The sequence below is a fragment of the Sparus aurata genome, chromosome 20 (genome assembly GCF_900880675.1).
Source record: "Sparus aurata chromosome 20, fSpaAur1.1, whole genome shotgun sequence".
NCBI classification, from domain to species: Eukaryota; Metazoa; Chordata; class Actinopteri; order Spariformes; family Sparidae; genus Sparus; species Sparus aurata.
In genome coordinates, this window is record NC_044206.1 from 5,639,916 (window position 1) to 5,664,925 (window position 25,010).

The 25,010-nt window shown below is 39.5% G+C and overlaps 1 protein-coding gene across 3 annotated transcripts in view; it reads right to left on the minus strand.

The window, feature by feature from the left end:
* The window catches only part of LOC115571034 (rho GTPase-activating protein 23-like), a 68,693-nt gene that overhangs the window by 15,164 nt on the left and 28,519 nt on the right, over positions 1-25,010 (minus strand). For 2 of the 3 annotated variants that reach the window (XM_030400036.1, XM_030400035.1), the window contains exons 2-6: positions 3,098-3,289; positions 923-953; positions 485-580; positions 188-266; positions 26-86 (exon numbers count right to left, since the gene is read on the minus strand). In XM_030400036.1, the coding sequence (XP_030255896.1) occupies positions 26-86; positions 188-266; positions 485-580; positions 923-953; positions 3,098-3,289 (459 nt within the window). Of the gene's footprint in view, positions 1-25; positions 87-187; positions 267-484; positions 581-922; positions 954-3,097; positions 3,290-3,384; positions 3,466-11,327; positions 12,741-25,010 lie in introns of those variants that run through there. The other variant, XM_030400034.1, reaches the window with a different exon arrangement.

Consider the following 25,010-nt stretch of genomic DNA (forward strand, 5'->3'; position numbering starts at 1 on the left):
AAAATAGAAGAAAGATAATACTCACACTTACCAACTGCAACACATCCTCATCTTTTGGCATAATAGAGAGCTCCAAAATGTCTTCACTACAAAAAAGATATATAAAAAAATATGTTTAAAAAAAAATATATATAATAAAACGTGAGATGTGAACATTAAATGTGATTAATAAACACTAGTCTCTCACCTGTTTTGGATGAGTGCGATCACTTGAGAGTAGGTTTTCCCCAGAATGCTCTCGCCATTCACCTTTACCAGCCTGTCCCCTGGACACGATCATTATGACATTAAAGGCAATAAAATCAATCATCATCATGTTTAAACCTTAAACCCCTAAAAGATCATATATAATGTAGGTCTTTAGGCAGATTTGGGCAGTTTGACAGTCAGAGGACAGATGACCCAAGTTCTGCTGTATCTTAAGTCTGAAGCATGTCACTCATATTCCTCCTAACTATTTGTGTGAGTGTGTTGCGTCTTCTACCTGTACACAGTCCAGCTAGTTGGGCAGGGCCATTTTCTTTGACACTCTTCACAAAGATGGTGTCCATAGGCTCCAAACGAGACCGCTGGCAACCTGCTTAAACAAACACACACACACACACACACACACACACACACACACACACACACACACACACACACACAGATAGTGTGTATAAACATGCTGACTGAATCGAACTAAAGCAAAACCCACAAAGTTGAAACAGCTCTACCTACACATATACAGAAAAAGTTCTTCCTACACATGCACACACATATCCTGAGCAATTGTGCTTTATAGAACAGAACACAATATATTTTACCAAACCTGAAGTAAATGTACTGTTTACAATATCCTGTAATGCTGAAGTATTAGAGCTAAATAGCGCTAAATCCCTAAACACTGGCGAAGAGTGTGTGCCTCATAAAGTCTGCTCACCTTTTCCAGTTGCATTTCCATTCTCTTCATCCTGTGGGTCATACACAGAACAGGTGTTAGAGGACAGGAGGACCACAGGGGGGCGCTGCTTGGCTCCCAGGTCTGTCTGACTGCAGCTGACTGAGCCATTGGGGCTCAGCTGTCTGACTGGCTGATTTACAAGTTGACCGAGTGTCTGACTGTCTCACTGACTGACATACTGACTCCCTGTCAGTTTGGCTACCTGTCTCACTGTCTGTCTGTCTGACTTACTGACAGGCCTGCTGGCCTTTTCTATCTGGAGGCTTTGATGCTTCGCTGAGTTGGCTCATTCCTGACCTGGACACACAAAAGGGTTCTGCACACAGACGGTGGTCTGGTGCGACACAACACCAACCTCTCCAGGCAGAAGTACATTACCATACTGTCTACAGGACTACAGTACCCATCTGTGGAGGTAGTGTGTAAGTAAACAAACAAGCCTGTCCGATGTTGGCTGGCCTTGGCAGCACAGAATAATGTATCCATAAGTGGTGAACACACATAAATAACTACCTGCTTATACCTTGTTATTACTCTATTTTAACTCTGAAGTATGAAAAGAAATACACACGCACACAAACACACATAATATATATTATGTGTGTTTTCTTTTTATATTTCAGAGTATATATATATGTATATATATATAAATATGTGTATGTATATATATACACACATATATATATATACACGTATACAATAATTTTATCAACTGCAGTCCTGATGACTTCTAACCAATTTCATAACAATTTGTTTGAAATTTTTGCATTTATTTGTAATGAAAAAAAAAAAGGTTCACAGTAACTCCAGCACATGGCTGCCCAAAGTATGGCCTGCCAAACATTTCTGATGAAAAAGATAAACAAATAAATAAATAAATAAATAATCAAATTATCATATTGCTATATATTATTATATTGCTACAGCTATGCATTGAGGTTAGCATGCACACAATGATAATGCTAGCATGCTACTCTTTAGCAGGTAGTGTTTACCATGTCTTAGTGTAGCATGTTAGCCTGCTAAAATGAGCTATTTAAATAGTTAATTCAAGTGTTTTAGTGCAAACTAAACTAAACTAAACAAAACTAACTGAGCTCAACTAAACTACTTTATTAATTCATGGTGCTTAATTTGTTTAAATCCATCTGGTAGATGTAAAGATATTTCACTGGTTGATGTAAAGTTTGATCTGCTGAGGGTGCCAGGACAAAAATCAAGGGATCACCAATGCCATCAGGAAATAGGACTTGCTTTAAAAGAATAATAATTCCAATTCAAATTAGTCTTCATTTAAATTAACAAGCTCCAAATGCAGGTTGATTTTCCATTTGGTGAGTAAACCTGCTTCTGTCTTCTGCTGTCTGGCAAAGTTTACATTTTTTCATATTTTTCTTTGTTGAAATACATAGGCCTACATTCATCAGGGCTTTCCTGCTCTCTTACTATAGAATTTTTTAATAATTTAACTCTAAAGTCATAACATTTTCCAGTCATTCTCCACAGGCAGTTTTTAACCACAAATATCCAAAACCATATATATTTAATTAATTTCTTAATGTAAACATTGTTTTTTAATCATAGAGGGTTTCTTGTAAGATTTACAGGATTAGTTTTATCAATTTATTTCATAATCAAGCAAAATTGGTATCGTATTTGAAATATAAGTGAATTGACATGGAATAGAACCAAATCAGAAAACAAGCTGTATTGGGACCATGTGAACTGGAATCGAATCGATTCAGGAAATCAGCGATGACAACCAGTTCTAGTAGGAATTATTCTCTGGGGAGAGAGACCATGATTCTTTGTACAAAGTGTCAATCCATCCAGAACTGGCTTAAGAAAAACAGGTCAGTCCAGTCCCTTAAAAGCTACATTCACACTGCAGCTAAAAAGGGCTAGTGATGAAATTTTGATTGTCAGGATTTGACTGACTATTGACGATTCATTTGCAAAGCATCTCATGTCCAATCTCAATCTGCCCAATTCGAAAGAGAATTTATTCAATTTTCATCAGCCTCCTGCTTTTGATGGAAAGGCAGGTCATTCTCAAATATTGATTCAATTTAGAGCTCTATTGGCCACTTGGGATGATTATACAAAGTTGTCATGTCCTTACCTACATCCAACACCATAGAATAGTCGGCATACCTTGAGGCTGTGAAGGGAGGACTCTGGTGGGTAGACAATGAAGTGGCGCAGAGTGAAGCCGAATCCCTGCGAGTTCTTCTGGAGGAAAATGGTCCGTGGGCCTTGCCATGACATGCCCTCCACCTCGCCTGATGACAGCGGCCGGCGCCTGTTCTCATTGGACGACACCATGCCATCTCTTCTCCCTTTAGCCTATTGAGAAGAGAGAATGGAGAAAATGCTTAGATCGATAAAGCTTAGCTTTCCTTTTCCTCTTGGTTGGAAAAAAAACAGTGACAAAACTTTACCGTGTGAGTCTTGAAGTACATTGTAAGTACCATTTTTAGGTGTCTCAACTGAACTTGAGCATGTGACTGTGTATTCATCCACTGTTAAATCCAATAAGGGAAGTGTGAGTGGGTGGATGTGGGTGGATGTGGTCCATTCACTGAGGACTCTGCCCATATCCGACCGGGGCAGAATTCCACCAATGCCAGGAATTTCTCAGAGACTTCCCCTCTCTAAAGAGGAAGCTCTATTTTCACCAACAACCTCACCTATAATCACATTTATTACCTCCAGCCAACAATGGCAGCGTTAAAAATACAACCAGTCTATTAATAAAAGTCATGGAACAACAGGAAATTATTAGGCCTCATAAACACAGATCTGGAAAATCAGATGAACAATAGACAAAAGCAACTTCACAATGAGTGTCCCTAAAAACATCCACTGACATTTCTACGGGCTGAACGAGGTGAGAATTAAGCCAGGGTTTCAATTACAAGCACGCAGCGGGTGCTCCAACACTAATTGAGTTGCTAATTCACCTAATCTTTTAAAGTCGGAAGGCTACATACCATAGCTCAGGCAAATCAGGAAACGTTTTCTTTTTTTTCTTAATAACAACTTTGAGATTGGTCATTTGGTGGGATTTAACAAAAAAATATGTGTAAAAGTCAATAATACCTAAAGCTTCATGGATAGGGTCAGCTGATAGCCATTCAGCTGATCTAAGTGCTACTTCAGGGCTCTGCCAGAGCTTAATGTCCTATTAGAGAGAAGGACTATGTCAACACAGCATCTGGGGACATCATACATGCTAACGTTTTTTGGTTGTCTATAGTCAATAATTTTGCCAATAACACTTATCATAATTTCTATTGAGTGGGAGAATTTTAATGACATTATATCGTTTGTAAGGGTAAAAAAGCTGAACACTCGACATAGGCAAAGTCTTTAATTTATTATCATATTGTCTTTGTTCTGTTTTAATTTGGGTATATGTCAAAAAAGATTAGCAAATGATAACATTCTGGTTCATGCAGGTTTTACACAGTGTCCCAACTTTTTAGGTTGTATGATCGAAAGCAGAGCAACTTTTCTACCTTGTTGAGTGCAGTTGGCATTTGTTGCTATTCATGCACTTCAAACTGTTGTCACTTGTTTCAGACAAATTCTCAGCTTATTTATGAGGCGCATATTCTGTTTTAAACAGTTGTTGAACTTCTTTGAAATCTGCGTACTTTAAACCAGAAACTATTAGTCAACAGTGCTGGGAAAATGCTTCTATGCAAACAGAAGGTTGGATCATAAACCCATCCGTGACTTTATCCTTGCTGGATAATAATAACAAAAAAGCCATTACAGGGGAGAATGAAACCTACATACTGTTCAGTAAGTATACACACTGACAGGCACACATCAACATCAACACAGGGAGATGGATAACAGCACACACATTCATTCCACACAAAAAGCACCCAAACCCCATTCAGCCAGTTACGAAAACAACAGGAAGTCTGTTTCTTGAGCCAGGAAGTGGATGGCCGAGCCCGTCAGAGGCGTGTTTTAGGGAAACCTCGCCTCTAAGAATAGTTCCAAGGAGAGAGCAGGGAACAGGCACACTTTCCCCAGAGGGAAGCCAATTAGTTAAATTTTTCCATTATATGGTTGAACAAGTAACAACAAATCACATGTGCTCTTATCAAATCGCTTGATCAGCAGTGTGACGTTTTTGTTGTGTTGGCCTGCTTTTAAAACGAGACCTTAATATCAGAGAATAAACTGAATCTGTTGGTTGATTTGTATCCGCTTATAAACCAGCAAAATGTGCCTGAAGAATTACGTGATCAAATTAAAACAATTTTATGGTTTACACTACAAACTAACTTTTCCCATGCTTTTTTTAGGACCCACTCTAATAGCATTGCATAACATATATTATCTTCACCATCAGGCTTCACAAACCAAATGAAATAACCTCGGAGGATTCCTGCCCACTGACACATTTCTTTGTGTTTGTGGCTGTGGGTGTGCTGGAGAGTTGTTGTGCGAAGCCACAGAGCATGAAGTCATGATATCTCTGCGTGTGAGTGTAAGATGGCTGGGTACATTGTAGTGTTAGATTCCTCATCATGCGTCGTCTCTGCAGGTGACAATTCACACATGAGTGAATGTACACATAGAGGTGACATGTTGTTACATGCTGACCTCTCTCTACCCATATTTCTCCCTCACACGAACTCACCTACCTTGCCTACACACACTCGTAGTGTGAAATGCCAACATGCCGGAGTGTGTTTTATAGAACAGTGTGATTCACACAGCTCTTTGCTCGACCAAATGCCTGAAAGTCTGCGTACATTACCTACTTAAAAAAAAAAAAAATGGTTTTACAGAAAAAAAGGAACAGTTAACCCAAAAATTTTAATTAATTCTTTAACTCCTCACCCCCATTCTGATGGAAAATCAAGTTTTGTAGTCCACAAAGAACATCTGGAACTTCACAGCAAAACTCAGCAACAGCATTTTAGCATTCTCCTTAACACCTCGGGACTTGATTTAAAAATAATCAAAAAAGGAGAAAAACATAAATTGGCTTCAAACTGCTCATCCGGTGAAATAAATGACTCGCAATTTGGGATCTTGGGGCTATTGGAGACTTGGATTATGTCGGATGAGGTGTATTTAGCCATTTTTTTCCCAGTTGTACCAGTATCCAGCTACTTCCCTTTTTCAGGGAAATGCTGCAATGCTGTTTTGAAGTGAAGATCAAGAAATGTTTTGTGGACCAACAAACTTCACCTGAGTTGCCATCAGCACGGGGCTGAGTAGATAATTACAGAGTTTTCATTATTGGGGGAACTGGTCCTTTAATGCTGATACTGTCCTTATCTGAGTCGCTTTCATTTAGTATTGTAAATACAGAGAAGAGAAGATTTTAAACTGTGAGCAGTGTGTGCTGTACATTCAATGCAGCTGGGACAAAAAAAATAAAAAAACCTAACATGGATGACGTCTAAAAACCTGTATTTGAATCTGTATACACTACATGCACTGTATCTGCACACACGCTCAGTTGGAAAATCAATTTGCTTGCATGACAAATCAGGTATATGCATCTGGTTGTGTATATATATGTGTGTTTTTAAGTCTGCCAGCCTGTGTGTAAGTCTAAAAGAAATGTGAGTTTGGCCTTGACTGTGACAAAACAAAGTTTGAAAAGTCTAAGTGAACTAAGTTAAAGTTAAATTGGTAATATAGCAAAAAGAGAAAAAGAAAATTGGAAAAGCAAGGGGAGTGGAACGTGTTTCAAGTGAGACGGCAGATCTAGCCTGGGCCTTAGAATCTCTCAGAAATCTCCTTTGCCATGGAATAGCATTGAAAACTGTTGTAAGAAATGCAAGCATTTAAGACTCAATCATAGATTTAAGTTAAAACCCAATTTTAGGTTTCCTTCAAGTGTAGTGTAGATTTTTAATTGACAACTGGAGGTACAGTGCAGTCCACAATATTTAGGGCCTAAGCACCAACCGTGGACTCTTGTACCATGGTAAAAATAACTTGCATTTATATAGCAGTTTCTGCTCTACCAACCACTCAAAGTTTTTCTTCACTTCAAAAATTGTTTCTATTTTTTTTTTTTTTTTCATTCTTACTTCATCAATGGTGATATGTGGTGGTGTCTTTCTTGTGACAAATGTACTTACTGTAAGCAATTCCCTAAATGTAAATTTAAAGTGCTTTACAACCCTTGCAATATGCCAGCCTGCTCACCAGGAGTGATACAGCCTTTCCTGTCCAAAGTGCCCTACGGTATGTTCAGATTCAGCTATTCAAACACACTCACGCACCAATGGAAGTACTATGGGATTTATTCCTATCATGTCCAAAGACACTTTGACATACAGCTGGAGCAAGGGATGGAACCACTGACCTTCTGACTAGTGGTCAGATCTGCTCTTCCTCCCGAGCCACAGCTTCCCCACATCATTATGACTATATGATCATGCAATTCTAAAACACTTGTGTAATGTAATGGGTAATAGTCATATACAGTTCACTGCACTCAATTTAACTGAATACTGTGAGCTTCTGCAAGTCCTCAGTTTGTATTCCGGCTATTTCTGCTGAATTACTCTTCTGTCTCAAGAAAGAATAGATGCCTATCAAAGGCAAGCTCTGGAGGGCAATGGATTTGTGTTATAATGTAGCTGTTAGTTAAAAACTGCATTTAATGTATTGTTCACACTGGAGATAAATATCTACTCGTTCAATACTTCCTGTCTCCTAATCCAGACAGTCCTCTTCTATAAAAATCCCAACAATCCACTAAAGGAACACTGATACTGTGCTACAGCTGCATTTTTTTTAATAAGAACCATCATCTGTATTCAGTTGTTTGGTTTTATTTAGCTTATTTAGACATAATACATGTGCGCTGATGTATCATGTATCAAAATATATATACACCACTTCAATTATTATCTTAGTATCTCTGTCTTTATATAAGTGAGGTGAGGGTTTTACAGATTATAGATTTGTTCCAGTTGTTTACCGGTGTCATTGCCACAGTCAGAATGCTGGTCACACTTGTAATGTGGATAAAGCGTATAAAATGTAACCTACAGAAATAAACCAACAATCTCTTACTTTCGGTCAAAGCCTACCTCTTAATAATGTAATTCATTCATAAGTAACTTATAATAATATAATTAACGGAAGACACTACAGGTGAATAGGTAAAAGAAAAAAGTTGACTGCCACTCAAAACTTCCCAGGACTGAGATATTAACACTGGATGAAGTTTTTATATTATTGACATATTAGAGTCAGAGGTTTTACAGAGGGAATTTCTGGATCTCTTTATATCACTCCGTATATGAAAAAAGAGCCAAACTCATCAGAGTATACATGGGACATTTTTGTCTCAAAGTATGAGAAAAACTCATTTAAAGACAACAGCCTTTCAGATTAGTATTGTAAAATTCCATTCCAATAGACATCACCATGAAACTTTCACATTTGATTACTTAAATTAAAACAGTTCATTTTTAAGTCACAAGTTTTCAGATATTTTATTTTGAAATGTGTTAAATAAACATGTGTCAATTTGCATAAATGTCCAGAACAGAAATCTGAACTAAAATAAAAACCGAAATGTGTATTTTGGACATTTTCTCTCCACTAGTCTGTATGATAGCGTGTTGGAAGCAAAACAGACCAAATTCTACAAATTGACCAATGCATGAATAAATTGTCTTTTTCACTCATTCCCCTTGAAGACTCATATTGTATGTATTTACCCCACATACCAGTTCTCACCTGATCCTGAACACTTGGCCTAATGGTGCAACTCTTTCAGGACAACAAGGGCATGTTGTGCTAATTCAAAAATAGCTTATTATGATCATGTGCCACTCACTCAATTTACTTGTTTTTCCTGTCTACTGCACTTGTCATTTAATTTGGCTCTCTTTCATTTAGAATTTGTGTGCTGACCTTGCACTTTGGGGGGGTGAGATTATTTAGCTCATCTGACATTCAGTCCACAGCAGAATGAGCTGGACTGGGAGAGAAAGAGTGACAGACAAAAAGACAAGCATCCACCCTGTATACACAGATCGAATAATACAAACTGATGGGGTTTTGTGTAATAACACACACACGCAAACACACAGTGTACACGCAGTGTATAGAGGCTGCTCAAACAGTCCGATATGCAAACATTCATGCAGTGTGTGTTGGAAAAGGTATGATCCTTGATGCATACCTGAACAGATGACTTAAAATACACTCACCCACATATACATTTTATATAAAGCTACATGAATCTCAGTGCGTAGTGAGGGCATCAGCCTCGTCTCCCTTCCCCTCTGCTAGTCAACAGGCCCCCTCAGTGCTACATTACATAATACCTAAAGGAGGCACAGAGACGTGGCATAACACACCAACACACACGCAAACACACACACTCACACTCAAATGAATCAAACACCACCACACCGGCTGAATCTTCCTCCAGATAATAACAGGCTGATAATATCACTTCTGTTTGACTCCACTGTGCAGTCTCTGTCCTGACACGGGTTAAGGTTCCCTAAAGTTGAGCAATCAACATCAACTTTGCCCCCCTGTGATAAAACCAGGACACCCACATGGTGGAAGAGAACATGGACAGTCAATAATAATGCTGCTCTTGCACTGATCAGAGTAGACAGGAAAGGTTAAAGTAAGATGGCTGACGAAGATCCCGGAGGAAATACACCTGTCCACAGTCATCAGATCAGACAGGAGATGAGGACTGTTCAAAACGATGACAGCCATGGCTGTTTTTAGAGCGGCAGTTAATCTGCTATGTACAATGATGAACCACACACAGATTCCAAATCTAGTCCATACCTCTGCAGAGCTCTGCAGTCACAAAACAGAGTTGTTGTTTCACTCGTTTCCAGACTAGTTTTACTCAACAAATCACTGCTTCATTCCACACTAGAGACTTTACCTTGCAAGGCAGCTGGATTCACAAGATCACGTGAACATGTGATCGCACAAATCTGTCTTTCCAGGCTTGAATGGGCTTGCAGCCGATCACTCACGCATTAGCGTCCTATGAGGAACTTCTTGCAACTACAAGCTCATGCCTGTAGACCAAGCTGTGGTGACTAGCGGGAGAAATGACAGTTCAATGTCGACTCCTCAAGAGATAAACCGAAAAAGAACAAATAAATCTAGGAATAAATAACAATTCCTTTAGAAACTGTTGATGTGCTGCCACTTTTTACATAGAACAGTTTAAAACAGTTAAAACAGTGTGGATACTCCGCAAAGACATGGGGCACACATCAGAGGTCCAAATATCAGAAGTAAAGCTGTCTGCCTGCATATCTTTGAGCCTACATGTTTTCCCTCATTATTTCATAATGTTTGGGGAAAGCAGATTTGTATTCAAATGCTTTACAAGGTATTATTGTATTATTGTGCCATCCCTCGAAATTACAGCCTTACATACTGAACATGTTGCTGTTTTACTGGTGGGGTTAGCTGACTTCTTGCTAGCTCTGTCTGACTCGCGTGAAATCAACTTCTTCTTCAGCTCTCCGAAAACAGTGTTTGCCATGGGCAGCATAGCACAACTTCCTATGTTGGCTTTCAGAGGAGTGAAGAAGAATAGATTTCCGGTGTGTAACATTAAGTAGAGCTAAAAGAGTTAATTGGAAAATAGCAGGCTTCATTTTCTAAATTACATGGAATTGGACTGGTGTATTTTGTCATAGTGAAGTACAACTGATGCAGCATCTGGGCCAACCCACAAAATCACAATGAAAACGTGTTCTTCTGACATATTTGTGACCCCTATCCAGAGCACTTGTCCACAAAGAACTATAAACAATTGGTGTATCCAGTGGAACACTTGGTCCTTGGCCCCTCCTTCCCAACCACCTTTGTACCTTATGCAGGTTTTGAAACACAGCAAAAGTATGAAGATTTCAGATTGTCTTATTGAATCACACTTGAGTCACAATTTTACAGTTCGTGTCGATAGGGCATAGGACTTTCTCAAAAATCCAATCAAAGCTAAATTTGTTAAAAGTTTAGAGGGGAGCATCAGGACCAGCTATCCCATAAAGCTAATGATTTGGTGCTCCAACACATACAATCATTTTGCACATAATAGTGAGAAGAAAACAATTATCCTTACTTTAAAATAAATGGGTTTGGATACTATTGGCCGATGACATAGTAATAACTTAAAAAGGTTCATTAGTTTGGCTTTAAATTCAGTAGAAGAGTTGGAGTCCAGTGGTGATCTAAAGCATGTTTCAGATTCTTTTTAATCTTGACAAGATCATTTCTTTAGCAAATTACTGAACCATGGCCAGAAAATAATACAAATGTAATGGTACTGAATAATGGCAAGAAAGAAATCAGGCACTGAAAGTTTCATGAATACTGTTTTCCCCCTTACCCAGGACAAGCGATGGCGTTGAATGACCCTCCGGGAGCCCCGTTTTCTTGGTGATGCGATAGGGGTTGGCCGGGGTGAGGCGTGAGGTGAAATACCCTTTAAGACTGCCAGCCAGATACAGCGAGGTTCAGCGTCGCTACAGTCCACCCCGACAGAACACTGAAATCGCCACTCGTGGCCTGATGGAGCTGGTGCAACACCTGACACCCTCAGCATAGCACCGCCACATTTGTACCCACATGTACTATTTGTGCAATGAACACACACAAACACACACAAAAGGGCACAAGGCTTCAGACCCCACAACTGGTATACGTGGTCACCTCTGCACAATCTCGGCTTGATGCATAATAGCCAGACGTGACAATCGAGGGTCAATCAATGGAAAACACCCCTACACAGTAAGTCTACTCTTCAAGTGTCACAATCAGCACTATGGATGCAGAACACCAAGTTTTAAATGTTTGAATTTGTAATCCTTGGATCCTCCATGGATTTAGCTTGAGATTCATTATTCATTTGTATCTTCCTTTAGGTAACTCGTCAGCTCCTGATTTATGGACATCGCTGATAGGTGGTCAAGCCATGATGATCCTGTCCAAAGTCTGGGAAAATCCAGTTTTTTGATAAGATTGGACTCTTATCATATTTTGTCCAGTTTTCTACCATGTTGTCTTTAACTAGTCCTAATTTTTTGTGTTCATCTGGGTTTGACTTGGTCCTTGTCACTGATCTGTGATCGAAACAGCCATTCAACAATCTAGACCTCTTCTTGCCCTCCTTGATCTACCAATTCGCCCAGTTAGCAATTCTAAATGAGGAATTCTTAGGCTTTAATAGCATCCTTGCAGTTTGAATGTGAAACAGCATTAGAAACAGCACCGGTCCCAGGTTCACTGTTGTGGCAGCATTAGCTGACAGCCCTCTCAAATCTTGACTAGTCCTCTTTAGAGCTTTCAGAGTAGTATTGTCCCCATTTCAGAAAAAGCACACTCATCTCTCTGAAGTAATGGTTAGTTGCTGGCACAAATTCAGTGCACGACTCTGGATTTCAGCATCAAATCCATCCCAGACCAGTTTAATTCCATTCCTCGACCAGTCGAGCTGAGAAGGCAGTTTGTTGTCAGACCAGGTTTACAATGCGATACAATCCCACGCTGCTTAGAGATCAAGTGTGTCCCCCTCCATGCTGGCACTATAGTGCAGCATTGGCTGTGGCTGACTATCTTTATTGCTGTCTAAGTATAGTGCTCCCTCCTCTCAACCCTGCCATGCCTCTCTCTCCCTCTCTCTCTCTCTTTCTCTCTTTTCATTCTCTCTCTCTCTCCCTTGGGTCTATTTGCTGACATCCCTACACTCTCTCTCTCTTCCTCTCTCTCAGTCACATTCCTCTCATCCCTTTGCTACGCAGTCCAGCCTATTGGTAGCGCAGAGAGCAATGTTACTCTCGCTCTCTCTCTGTTGGGTCTCCCTGTCTCTTACGTTAAGACTCACATGATGCTGCTGCTGGTATCCAGGGTACACTGTAAATGGTGTGTGTTGACACAATTATGTTATTAATCTGTTAATAGATGTACAATGTAGTAGACAACAGGACATTAATCATCATAAATGATCTAGCAGAAATGCTAGTCAGCCTCTGAAAGGGGGATATTTGCAACCTCTCTCTGTTTAATATAAAAGTGATATCTTCTGTTGGACACAACAAGCAATCTGAAGATGTCGTCCTGGACCCTGGGAACTTGCTATTTTCTGTGCACACACAACATGATTACAATGCCAGGGCCAGTGTGCACTCATGTATAGTGCCTTCCATTAAACATGAAGTTGACAAAAACAGGTTAGCGCTTATGGAGTATGGGTTATTAATGACATTTTTACTGCAGCTAGTACAGTATTTTTGAGAAAAAGAGTGATAGCTGTTTGGGTGTATTAATGTGAATATTTATCTTTTAGCACAATTTTAGTCTCATTTTGAGACTTGCTGTCTGTCTTTATATATCTGTGGCCATGTTGAAAATAAGTCTTCTCTAAACATGTTTTTCCTTCAATAATATGGTGTATTTTGCATATCCGTGAATACATGTAATCAAATCTAGTTTCTGACATTGTGGATTAATTAACTGAAAAGATACAGTAGTTCACAGATCAAAGGAAAGGTTCAACATTTTGTGAAATGTGCATTTTTGCTGTCTTCCCTATGGCTACATGAGTAGATCAATATCAGTCACATGTTTTTGTGTCAAATGTTTTAATGCTTAGCATAAAGACTGGAAACAGGGTATACCAGCTTGCTGGGGTCCATCCAAAGTAAAGAAAACACATCATACAACACCTCTAATAGTCCCTAAACGGATTAAACAAACAAGATACAATGTGATCATTTTTTCGACTTAAAGGTGTATGGCATGTTTAAATTTGGGTAATTTTGAGTAAGGCTAGTTGTTTCACCCTAGCTTCCAGTGTTTAGCTCGGTCCTTTGCTCCATGGAAAAGGACTAGCACTGTGTTACCATGGAAAACGCTGGTTCCTGTTAAGGAATTAACTGAATGTTAATTAATTGAACACAAAGTATTACAACAAAACTATGAACATGAGCATGTCTCTGTATATTTATGCATCTGGTTTAATGAATGTGTGAATAAGTGTGTGTGTGTGTGTGTGTGTGTGTGTGTGTGCGTGTGTGTGTGTGAGTGTGTGTGAGTGAGTGTGTGTGTGCGTGTCCATCCTTTGCGCCCTCCACAACAGCTCTAGCTGTGCTGTCAGCCTCAGTCCTCTTTTCATTGACACCTGAGAGCAGCTAAAGCGACAGACAGCGAGAGAAGGGGAGAATGAAGATAAAGAGGGAGAAGTTGGACCTAGAGACACTAAAAGAGGCTGACGTTCATGCAAACATCATCCAGCAGCCTCTGCATCGCTCATGTCCTGGCCTCGTTTTGGCCTTTTTCCTCCCTTCATTTTGTCCTCTCTTTTTTTTCTTCCCTCCACTGCTTTATCTTCCTCTTTCTTTTCTCTTTGAATTGTTTCCTTTCCTCCCCTACGTTGCAACTGTAAAACAAAACCTGCGCAGCCAAAGATATGCTGCTTAAAACCAAACAAATTACTGTGAACATTATTTTAGCATTACTGTGCGTGTCACTACATTTGAGGAGTGTTGGCTTAGGAAAAGCACTGTGGCCAATCTGTGCACTTCTGACATTGTTTTCCTGACTGTGAGGACTCACAATCATGGAGGAGTAAAGCCAGAACAAAAATAACATAATGTGATGCGTGAGTCAGAGAATATGCATCTGTTCTGCCCTGATTCTTTATGCCTCAGCTCTGTTAGGACTGCACTGGAGCTTAAGGCGAGTACCACTGGTATGAGGCGAACGACCACATGACGGCTGAGAGGAGGAATGCTTCTCATTGGATGTCTGGCTCTCCATTCGGTTCGGTTCAGGGAATTACAAACACAACGCATGTATTACCAACGGAAAAACAAGACATATTCTGATCATAGTCAGTTATCAAATCTCCCAATAAATCGGCAGCCATGCACAGAAGCTAGCAGAACAGCAGCTGATGGTGACAGCATGATGTCGGCTCTGTGTACCGTTCAAGCCATCAAGCCTGTTAGTCAACTAGTTAAATCATGTAGGTGGCGCATCCTTTCTAAAATGAAGGGGCAGATATGGAAGAGTATGATTAAAGAGGACGTCCCTGTCTCTACTTTTGCCGTTAGTTATAAAAGGCACCCAGATCCTGCCGTTAGCTCCGGGCTAGTCACTGCTCAACCAGCTTCTGTAACTACATTCAGTCTCTCGTTATTTTGTACAGTCCCACTGAAAAAAGAAAATCATATAATACCAGGGTTTTCTTTCCACATCCCATCAGAAAAGACTATCTGCTACAGCACTAGGTATTTGCTGACAAATTCTTCGAGATTTTAAGAAAACACTTAATACAGTTCCCATCGTGTTTTACCATCTCTGCAGGAACGAAAATCTTCGTAACTGCTAATTTCTCCCTTGTCAAAGATATCCACTAATGTAATTTTCCAACATTTTAGCCGTGCTGTCTAATAACTGTTTGTCATCTGGCTGCAGAAACATGGCATGGGGGCGTTCCTTCATAGAAACAGACATTTTCAATACACAACAATAGTAGATAGTTTAGAAGAATACCATCACTGTCCAGGCAAATAGAGGGAAGCAATCAAAACACTGTCAAGTATTTTCCAGAGTTGGACTTTTAGTAACATGCAATGTTAAATTTGTGAATGTGACTTTGTTCAAAATTTGGGAATGACAGTTTTTATATCAGCTCTCTATTACAGAGATTTGGTTCTTCAGGATAAACTACTGGAGGAAAGGCCTTCATCAGGTAAGACTCCACTGCCAAATCACTGGAGGAAGCAGTGCTCTCTCAGCGGGAGAATCTTTAAGACTTTTTCTTAAAACTGCATAAGTCACCCTTGAATTTAGGCATGACGACATCAGTAAACAAACTCACTTCATCCTGTGCCCTAAAGTGGAAATAAAACACAATGTCTTGTCGAAATCCTCCAGCTTTAAGCTCAGAAACATAGATGAACTTCTCTGCTACCCTTCCTATTCTAAATAAAACTCATCCACTTCAGTTAAATAAGTTGTAAACTTCTTCAGTTGGGGTCAAGTGAGTACTTAAGTTTAGGGAGAATGAGGAGTGAGGGAGAGCGCAAGATAACGAGTGGGAAGAAGAACAAAGCAGAGAGCAAGGTAAATAAAGAGCTGTCAGCCAGAATCTCAGTCTAAAAGGAGAAGACTCAGACAGAGAGGGGAAGAGAGAGGGAGGAACGACTCAACCAGACAGCAGATAAGATGAGAGGAGGGACACAGAGAGAAAGAGATGATCCCTTTAGGATAGAGAGCAAAGACAGAATCATTTCACTTAAGCTACAGTGAAGTGTAATAAAACATTAAAGGGGCTGTTGAACTAATTCACTGGGTAATATATATATATATATATATATATATATATATATATATATATATATATATATATATGTATGTATGACCAAGATTTCTTACAACAAAGTCAGCAGACACAAATCATAATTATAATCAGTGTAATATTATTTAGCCCAATCAGTACTCAAGGCCGATTTTTGCCATCTGATGCATCATTTCATCATTTCATTTCAAAAGAAGCTGTTGACTTTTTCCTGCTATTGTCTCTCGACTGATATCTGTGATTTTTCTGTCAGATTGCCTATAAAATAAGATAATCAAAAACATTTTTTAAAATTTAATTCAAAATAAAACAAATGTGCTACTTTGGCTCTGATGTGGCATCCTCTCACACAATGTCCTGACCACAACACAATCTAATTGGTAACACATCAAAATTAAGCCCATGAACACTGAACAATCTGAAGCAATCTGAAGTAACGAGTAATTAAATGTAGCAAGTACCTCAAAATTGTACCCAACAACAGTACTTCAGTAAACTGTACTTAGGTTTACCCCATCACTAGTTGTTCGAAATTTGGACATAAAGAGTTACTCTTTAGAATTAAAGAATTACTGTAAATGAATATTGGTCCCAAATATCGTTTTTCACTTAACTTGATTTCTGATACACTATATCGGTATCGGCCCTGAAAAAGCCATATCAGTTGACCCGTCCTATCGTTTCATACAAATACCTGGGTGTGGTGCAGGACAATAAACTAGAGTGGACTACAAACACAGAGGCAGACTACAAGAAGGGCCTGAGCTGGCTTTACTTCCTGAAGAGATTCAGGTCCTTCAATGTCTGCAACCAGACGCCAGATGTTTAATCAGTCTGTTGTTGCGAGCACCATCTTCTTCGCTGTGGCGTCCTGGGGTGTGGGCATCAAAGCGCAGGACGCCAACAGACTGAATAAACGTATCAAGAAGGCAGGGTCTGTTGTTGGCTCTAAGCATGTCGCCCTGGAGGAGGTGGTGGAGGACAGGATGCTGGCAAAACTGCTAGCAATCTTGGACAATGCCTCTCACCCCCTCCACAACACTTTGGACGAGCTCAAGAGCAGCTTCAGCAGCAAACTCATTCAACCCCGCTGCCTAAAGGAACGGCACAGGAAATCATTCCTACCTGGTGCCATCAGACTTTACAACGCTCACACGAAAACACTTACATCATTTTTATATTATTATCTGTACATAAGTACTGAAGAAATTGAGAGGCACCTTCACACTAGACATCTGATTAAATGTTAAAAAGAAATATTAAACAACTCCTGAATGAAGTTTATTTGCCCTAACAAGAGTGGGAAAATACTACATATATCATACATTTTTGAAAAATACTGTAGCATTCAATGATATCCTCTCTCATTCATTCCAAGACAGCTCCCATGAATTCAAACTGACAAAAGTTTTTAGGAGAGAGTGATAGAGAGGGAGAGAGAAGAGACGGTGACAAAGAGAGACAGGATGAATAGGGGATAAAGAGGAGGCTGGAGCTGATGACAGTACTAAACTCAGTAACACAGCAGCACAGAACACTGAATAGAGACACTGGAGCCACTCAACAATATCACACGTGGGACAGATCAGTGATCCCAGCACACAGCACATGGACGTGCTGCAACACAAACAAACTGATTACAGTGAGCAAACAGCAACTACAGTTTGTGTTTTAGAAGTCAAAGTTAATGGCCCCACTTTTTACTAACTGATCCTAGTAGAAATGTAACCACAATGTGAGAACAATAACTGCTTACAGAAACCACTGTATTACTCCCCACCCCAGAATTTCCTCTCTTCCGAAAATCATCAGTTTCCTCTGCTGAGAAAGATCAGGAAGCTCTGCCTCACTCTAAGATACTGGGGATATTTCCACTCAGGGAAAAAAGCTTTTCTAATATCTCTGATCAAAATAGACCCTCATCTCCCATTCCAACCTCCAACTGTCAAATACTTTTTACTTTTAACTTTTAACTGTTTTTTGTTTTTTAATACACACACACACACACACACACACACACACATACGTATACGTAAAACACCTTACACTACTATGTAATATACTGAGGTAGTTTTACGTTAGGGTGAATGGGACATCATGTCAAATGGGACAGATTTGTATTGCAATTAATAATACACTTCACAAGACAATGGACTGGATTGATCTGACATCCTTAGAGTGGGCGTGGTCTGTCTTTATAGGAAGTCTATGCAAACGCATGTTAAGTTCAGCTGTTTTTAACATTTTATTTCTGTCAACAGAAATTAAATTAGGTAACAAAGTGATTTAATCACTGGTTGAAACAGACATGAAATGTGTAAAATAATCCTGTTTTAGAACAAAACAAACACCTTTTATGTCACTGTCCAACATTATCTGAACATGTAAGCTAATGTAGGATAGCACTCTGTTTAGGTAGAGTAGAACACCATTTTAAGTGACATTTATATAACTATAATATAGTCAGCCTGCCTAAAGCCACAGCAAATTTGAATCCCACCTCACCTCTGACCCTTCTCACCTCATGATATCTGAATGAAAATGTGTTTGATCATAGTATGAGGGAGTGGTTTCAGTTTATTAAGATTACGTATATCAAATTTAGAGTCTTTCAATACGAACAGAATACAGACTGCAATGCTAAAGAATATCCCTCACACACACACACACACACGCACACACACACCACATATACACAGTAAGAAAACTGACATGAGTGACTTTCACTGATTCCATTTTACAGCCACAAGTGGGCAGCACTGCATTAAAAAAGAGCCATTTTTTGGCACAACTCAACTGCATTAAAAAAATAGTCCCTTTGACAAAGTGAATCTGCAGAGCACATTTAAAATAATGATGCTGTATACTTTTACTACTGTGGCCTCAGCGTTTTTTCTCAGTAAAGCTCAATGTGAACCAAACTATAATGTTTTGTAGAAGTTTCTTAACAGCTTGACATTTTACTTTGAAATGTTATGCAGCCACCTCCTCTTATCCAAAGACACCTACAATGATCTTCAGTTCCTGGATCTCATATACATATATATATATATATATATATATAAGCTCTGATCATTTAAATATATGTTGACATACATCCCTAATATTGTAAGTTGAAAGAGAGTGTCTATGTGAACATCCTCCTGATGTCTGTCACATCCAATAAGAGAGTTAGCTAAATTGACCTGTAAGACCTGCTAACAAAATATGCTAACATGAAACATGGGAGCAGATAGGAGGCATGAATGAGTTTAAAAGGAGGACAGACGCACTCATAATACTGTATGTCTCTGTTGAAGGTGGGGAAGAGTCACTAATTGACCTATTTTTAGTCAGCTGTGAAAAGGAGCTAAAAATAACGACACGTTCATTTTTATGCATTTCTCAGAATTGTTTCCACTTGCGATGCAAACCCTGTGACTAGGCTGGTCTGAACACCCTCTGAACACTTACACACACTGTCTCTTTTCAAAATTAACGGTCTCTTTTCAGTTAATTACAAGGCAGTTTCCAATAACTCTATGAAGTATGATCATATTCTCAGTTCAAAGAGACGCATGTCATCTTCACACTGAAGTTATAACAGAAAAACTGTAACTGAGGTTCATTATACAACTGTGATATTTTAGAAGTTTGACCCACTGGCAATAACCTCTAAAACTGCTAAATGTCACATTACTAATAACGAGATAATATATGCACTTTTTAAGAGTTATTTTATATATATATTTGTACACCATAGGGCATTTACTGTATATACTACTGACTTGGGCTATATCTCATCCATATACTTATGAGTATTTAAGAACAATGTGGGATATGGCAGTGATTTTAGATATGGTGAGATTTAACAGTTGGAATCTTAAATTAATGAGATTCTGTATGTAGGGTTGTTGGGAGAGGTAATGAAAAGAAGCATGTTGCTGCTCAGTGCACTAACATTACATCCTCATGTCCCATTAATTATCTTTTTATTAAACCAGCTCAGTTAGGCCAACCTAAGACACTCCTAAGTCGCAGCAGTGTTTCCTTTCCCGCGGGCCACTGTTTCTCTCAGTCATGCTGTCTATTTACACAGTTTTCTAAGCTTGGCTGTTTGTAAAGTTTCCTTACTATTTTTTATCTTATTCATGAATGTGCTTCCTCAGTTCCCTTTCTTATCGATTGCTTGTATGAAAAAGGCTACTAAAATAAAGTTTGATTGATTGATTGATTGATTGATTGATTGATTGATTGAGTCTGATTGATGCCTTGAAAAAAGTTCTATGCCAGTGACGATTTAAACAAATCAATGCAAAGGTGACAAGGGTGGGTTGGATTGACTTTACTTTTTACTTTTCTCTGGATTTCTGCAGGTCTTACTCGCTGCACCACAAAAGACATAGCGGGTAGTTTGTATGCTGACTCCTTGTTTTCTTAAAAATTGGACGCTCCCTTGATGTTTTTGTCACTGCTGCTCGACTATCTAATGAAGAGAGAGTTATAGTCGGAGCTTAGTGTAAGTTGTGTAATTGACCAGGATGTCCAAATCAGAGTCAACTGCACACACTCTGGTTATATTTCACATTCATGATAAATCCAATTAGAGCTGCAATAATCAATGGATAAGTTGGCAGCTATTAAATTCATTGCTAAATAGTTTTTAAAAAAAGTCAAAGTAAAAATGTTCCTTTTCCAGCTTTTCCTCCTCTCTGACAGTAAATTGGATATCTTTGGGTTGTGCACAAAACAAGACATTTGAGGATGTCATCTTGGGCTTTGGGAAACACTAGTCGACTTTTTTCACAATTTTCTGACATTTTATAGACCACAACAGCTAATGGATTAAACAATATAATCAATCGACAATGACAATAATTATTATAACCCTGGCTTCCACTGTACGCTGTTGTAAACAAGAGCAAATGCTGCGACACTATACTAAGACAGGATCAGTATTCAATCAGCTTCATTTGACCGAAAACTGATCCTTTAAATATGAACCCTGATCTCAATCCTTATACTTTAGGGTCAAATTACCCCGTTTGGTTGACCCAACGTGAACAGCAGTCAGTGACACGAGCCTGGGACATTCTGTAACCTCAGACCTTCAAACATGATTTATTGTGGTGCCCTAAGAACAGACCTTCTCTGAGATCAGCTTGGTCAAATTAACCCCCAGCAGACACGATATCTTTACTGGGGACTAGGACTGACCACAGACCAGTCCAGGCAGATGTATAAGGCCATTGTTCTACATTAGACAGTGGCTCTGTGTGCCTGAAGAGGCAATGCAAAACAGTTTGTGTTTTTGTGTTTCAAAGAACACAGCACTATAAGAAAGGAAGGAAACAACAGCAGAGGATACCACACAGACAGATTCAGTGATAACACGGGCTCAGTAGCATTATTGTTGAATACACTAAACTAGTCTGACATGTTTCAGACCAAAAAAACAAACAACAATTTTGCTCTCAACCGCAGGTTGATCATGTAACACTGAATGCTTTCAAGGACATCTTTCATTACAATCTCTAAAAACAAAAGTTTTTAAATTGTTTCCATCTTTGAAAACAGGACAGAAGTTATGATCTTCCCAAACACGCACCTGAAGTTCCATACTTGCAGTTAAAAGCTCTAAAAGCTAGACCAAAGTTATGTGGTCACCTAACAATGTGATGAGATTTCGTGAGATTATTCTTCCCCATAATCCCTCAGTTTCTTTAAGAAAATAACGGCTAAAGCTCAATATTGATGAAATGGCCCGATTAAAAACACAGCCATGCCAGTGTGCTGTATGCAGGCACAGTAAGAAATAAATGAGCCTGTTATGGGCAAATTCCTATCGACAGAATGATGAGCTCTGTCGTCACTTCACTTCCTTTGTTTTGAATCTGGTTAACAGCATTAGTTGTTCTGCCTTCCATTGACCTGGCAAGTTTGACAGGCACTCAGTCTATTTTGGGATCTGTTTTTCTCAGAAACATGTGGAAATTATAAATTCAGTGGTTAGCAGACAAAGCTCTTGTCTTTGATGTGGCTCATCCTGAAAGCAAATGCCTTCCACAAGGAATCCACAGAAGCAGTGTTTTCAGTTTTATCACAGCATTTTACACTGAAGAGCAGATTAAGAGCGCAGCAACGGTAGCCTATCGTACTTTCATCCTATTTAATCTAATCTTCCACCATACAGGTGAAAGCTAATTATCGTGTGTAGTCTATTGTATCCTAGTTCTAAACTTTCCGTTATTATCCAGGCAAGATCTTTTTGAATAATTGTACTATTTATGTATCCTGTTATTTGAATGAATTAGTTTTCTGACCAATGAAATCTGACATTTCTCAAGCATATTGCTTTGTGTTTGAATTACTTCCTCACTTAAAGATGCAATTTGTAAGAAAAGTTGATTTTTGAGACTCATCAAAAACTGGCACTTTGGGATTGTAGGACTGGTCCTCCAAAGAGTCAATATTTAACGAGTTAGGAAACCCAGAGTGTCATTATTTGACAAGTTTGGAATGGGTTTTAAGAATCTTTTCTGACAAACAGCACCTTTAAGTGTTGATTATTATATTGTTTTTATTAGATTTTGATTACATTAAAAAATATTGCCTAAATGAATCAAACGTACACCAAATCTGTCGTACAATCAGTTTCATCATAATATCTTCGTGTCAGGATGAAAAAATACTACTTACGCCCACTAAAATCCTTCTCAATACCATTTTCTTAAGTGCCGACCAAGAAATGAATTATGTCAATATGTTCAAGCTAATTCATATCACATCTTTACAGTTATTGCTGAGTCTTAGCTATGACTGTGCCAAATGCTCGGCATAAAGCCAAACGGGCTTCTGGTGCCAGCTGGGACCTTTTGGCCAACTCCACCACAATGCAGCTGATCAGAGCATTAAACAGCAGCTGAGCCACTGCAGGTGATGAACAGTCGGCCATTGACAGTTTGACAAAACTACGTTGCTGTGCTTTGTACATTAAATACCATTTTTGGGTATACTTCACTATACAGTACTTTCTTTAAACTGGCAGTCTATATTTACTTACTATACTTTACTGTTCCTGTAATTCTGAGTTTAATGAGAGACAAGGACAGAAGGGGAGACATCAACCACTGTCGATTCCATCCCCACATCTAAATTCAACTTGGTGAGTGAGCAGGTGTTCAACTGTGGCGTGAGCAGAAGGAAGGTCACAGCCCTGTGAATGCAAGGCACAAATGCTCCCTTCGTGACGATGATGTTCTCCTCATGTAAACTTATCTGTGTGCTCCTATCATGTGTACGCTTGGTTTTCATGTGAAAACGTTTTGAGACTTACTGGCCGCCACTGGGGAGTTCCATTTTTTGCTCTTTATGCAAAACCTCTTTTTTGGGTGGTGCAGCCAACGCAAAATCTCCTTTCTCAAAAAGAAAAAAAAAAAAAAACTAAGAAGAAAAGTTAAAAATAAACCTGGAGCATTCGAATATAGATTTGGACACAGAGACATCAATTACCATGGCAACGGCTTCTGCTCTTCTGAAGGCAATGTGAAGCACCAAATAGGTTCAAAATACAGTGTATTTTTTAAGGTGTGCTTTCTTTTAGGTGGCTAAAATACATCTCACTGTCGGTGCTAAATGCTGCTTCTCTACTCAGGGGGAGAGCTGACCATCATCTACAGCAGGTAATACAGGATGGAGACTACAGATGAGTACCTCATGCAACCCCACATCAAAAGACACCAACCCTACCACTTGAAGTTTGAATATTTTCAGGTTCTCAACGGCAGTAAATCGAATACCTTCAGGTTGCAAACACGCCAGCATACTCCAAACTGATGAGAGACGAGCAACCTCTGCCTCTTAGTATCTGTATGCTACATCCTGAGACAGTCAATGAGCTCTCAGGGCTGCACTGTGGAACCTGATCCATAAAGCACAGGGCAGCAGCTGGATGCCCAGATGGGGCAAGATGACACCCCCCAGAGAGATCCAGCTGGAGCTTTCTGGATTGACATGGTAAATGGGGGGCATGTGTACAGCCATCGACATTTAAGAGCGGACAGCAGCAGCAATCCACTGCACCTGATCCTTCCTGAGCTCTGCTAGCCTTCGTTTTCACAAGGACACTTTACTTTAGTCTGTTCCATCAATGTCTCTGCTGCACTTTTCAATTCTGCTTTTTCTCATCTGACTGCTTTTACTCTTTCGCTCTTACACACACACATCATTCCATTGCAGCGGTGTAATCACCGACACTCTTTGACTGACACATTCCTGAGCAGCCCACCTGTTTGAAGAAGAATGGTCCAGTGTGTGCAGTTACCCCGTCTGTTACACACACAAACACACACACACCTTTTCTCAATGGGTTTAGGTGGGAACCATCAGCATTAAACAAGGCTGTACTAGCCCTATGTCCGACCTTTCAACCTTGACCTACACAGTATCTACCCACATCATTCCTCTCTTCACACACACACACACACACACACACACACACACACACACACACACACACACATTGCAGTACACAGCTTAACAGAGCTCCATTGTCACAAATTTCACAGCAAGGCTCAGCCTGCCTACCTCCCCTACCCCCACACACATACACACCCCACCCATTGAGCTGCCCCCACTCTGCGATACAGTACAGAGCCCCCAAGTTCGAAAAAAACAGAACAATGACTGTTCCCCATCTGCAGCGTGCAATTTGCTCCCTGTCACTCCTCA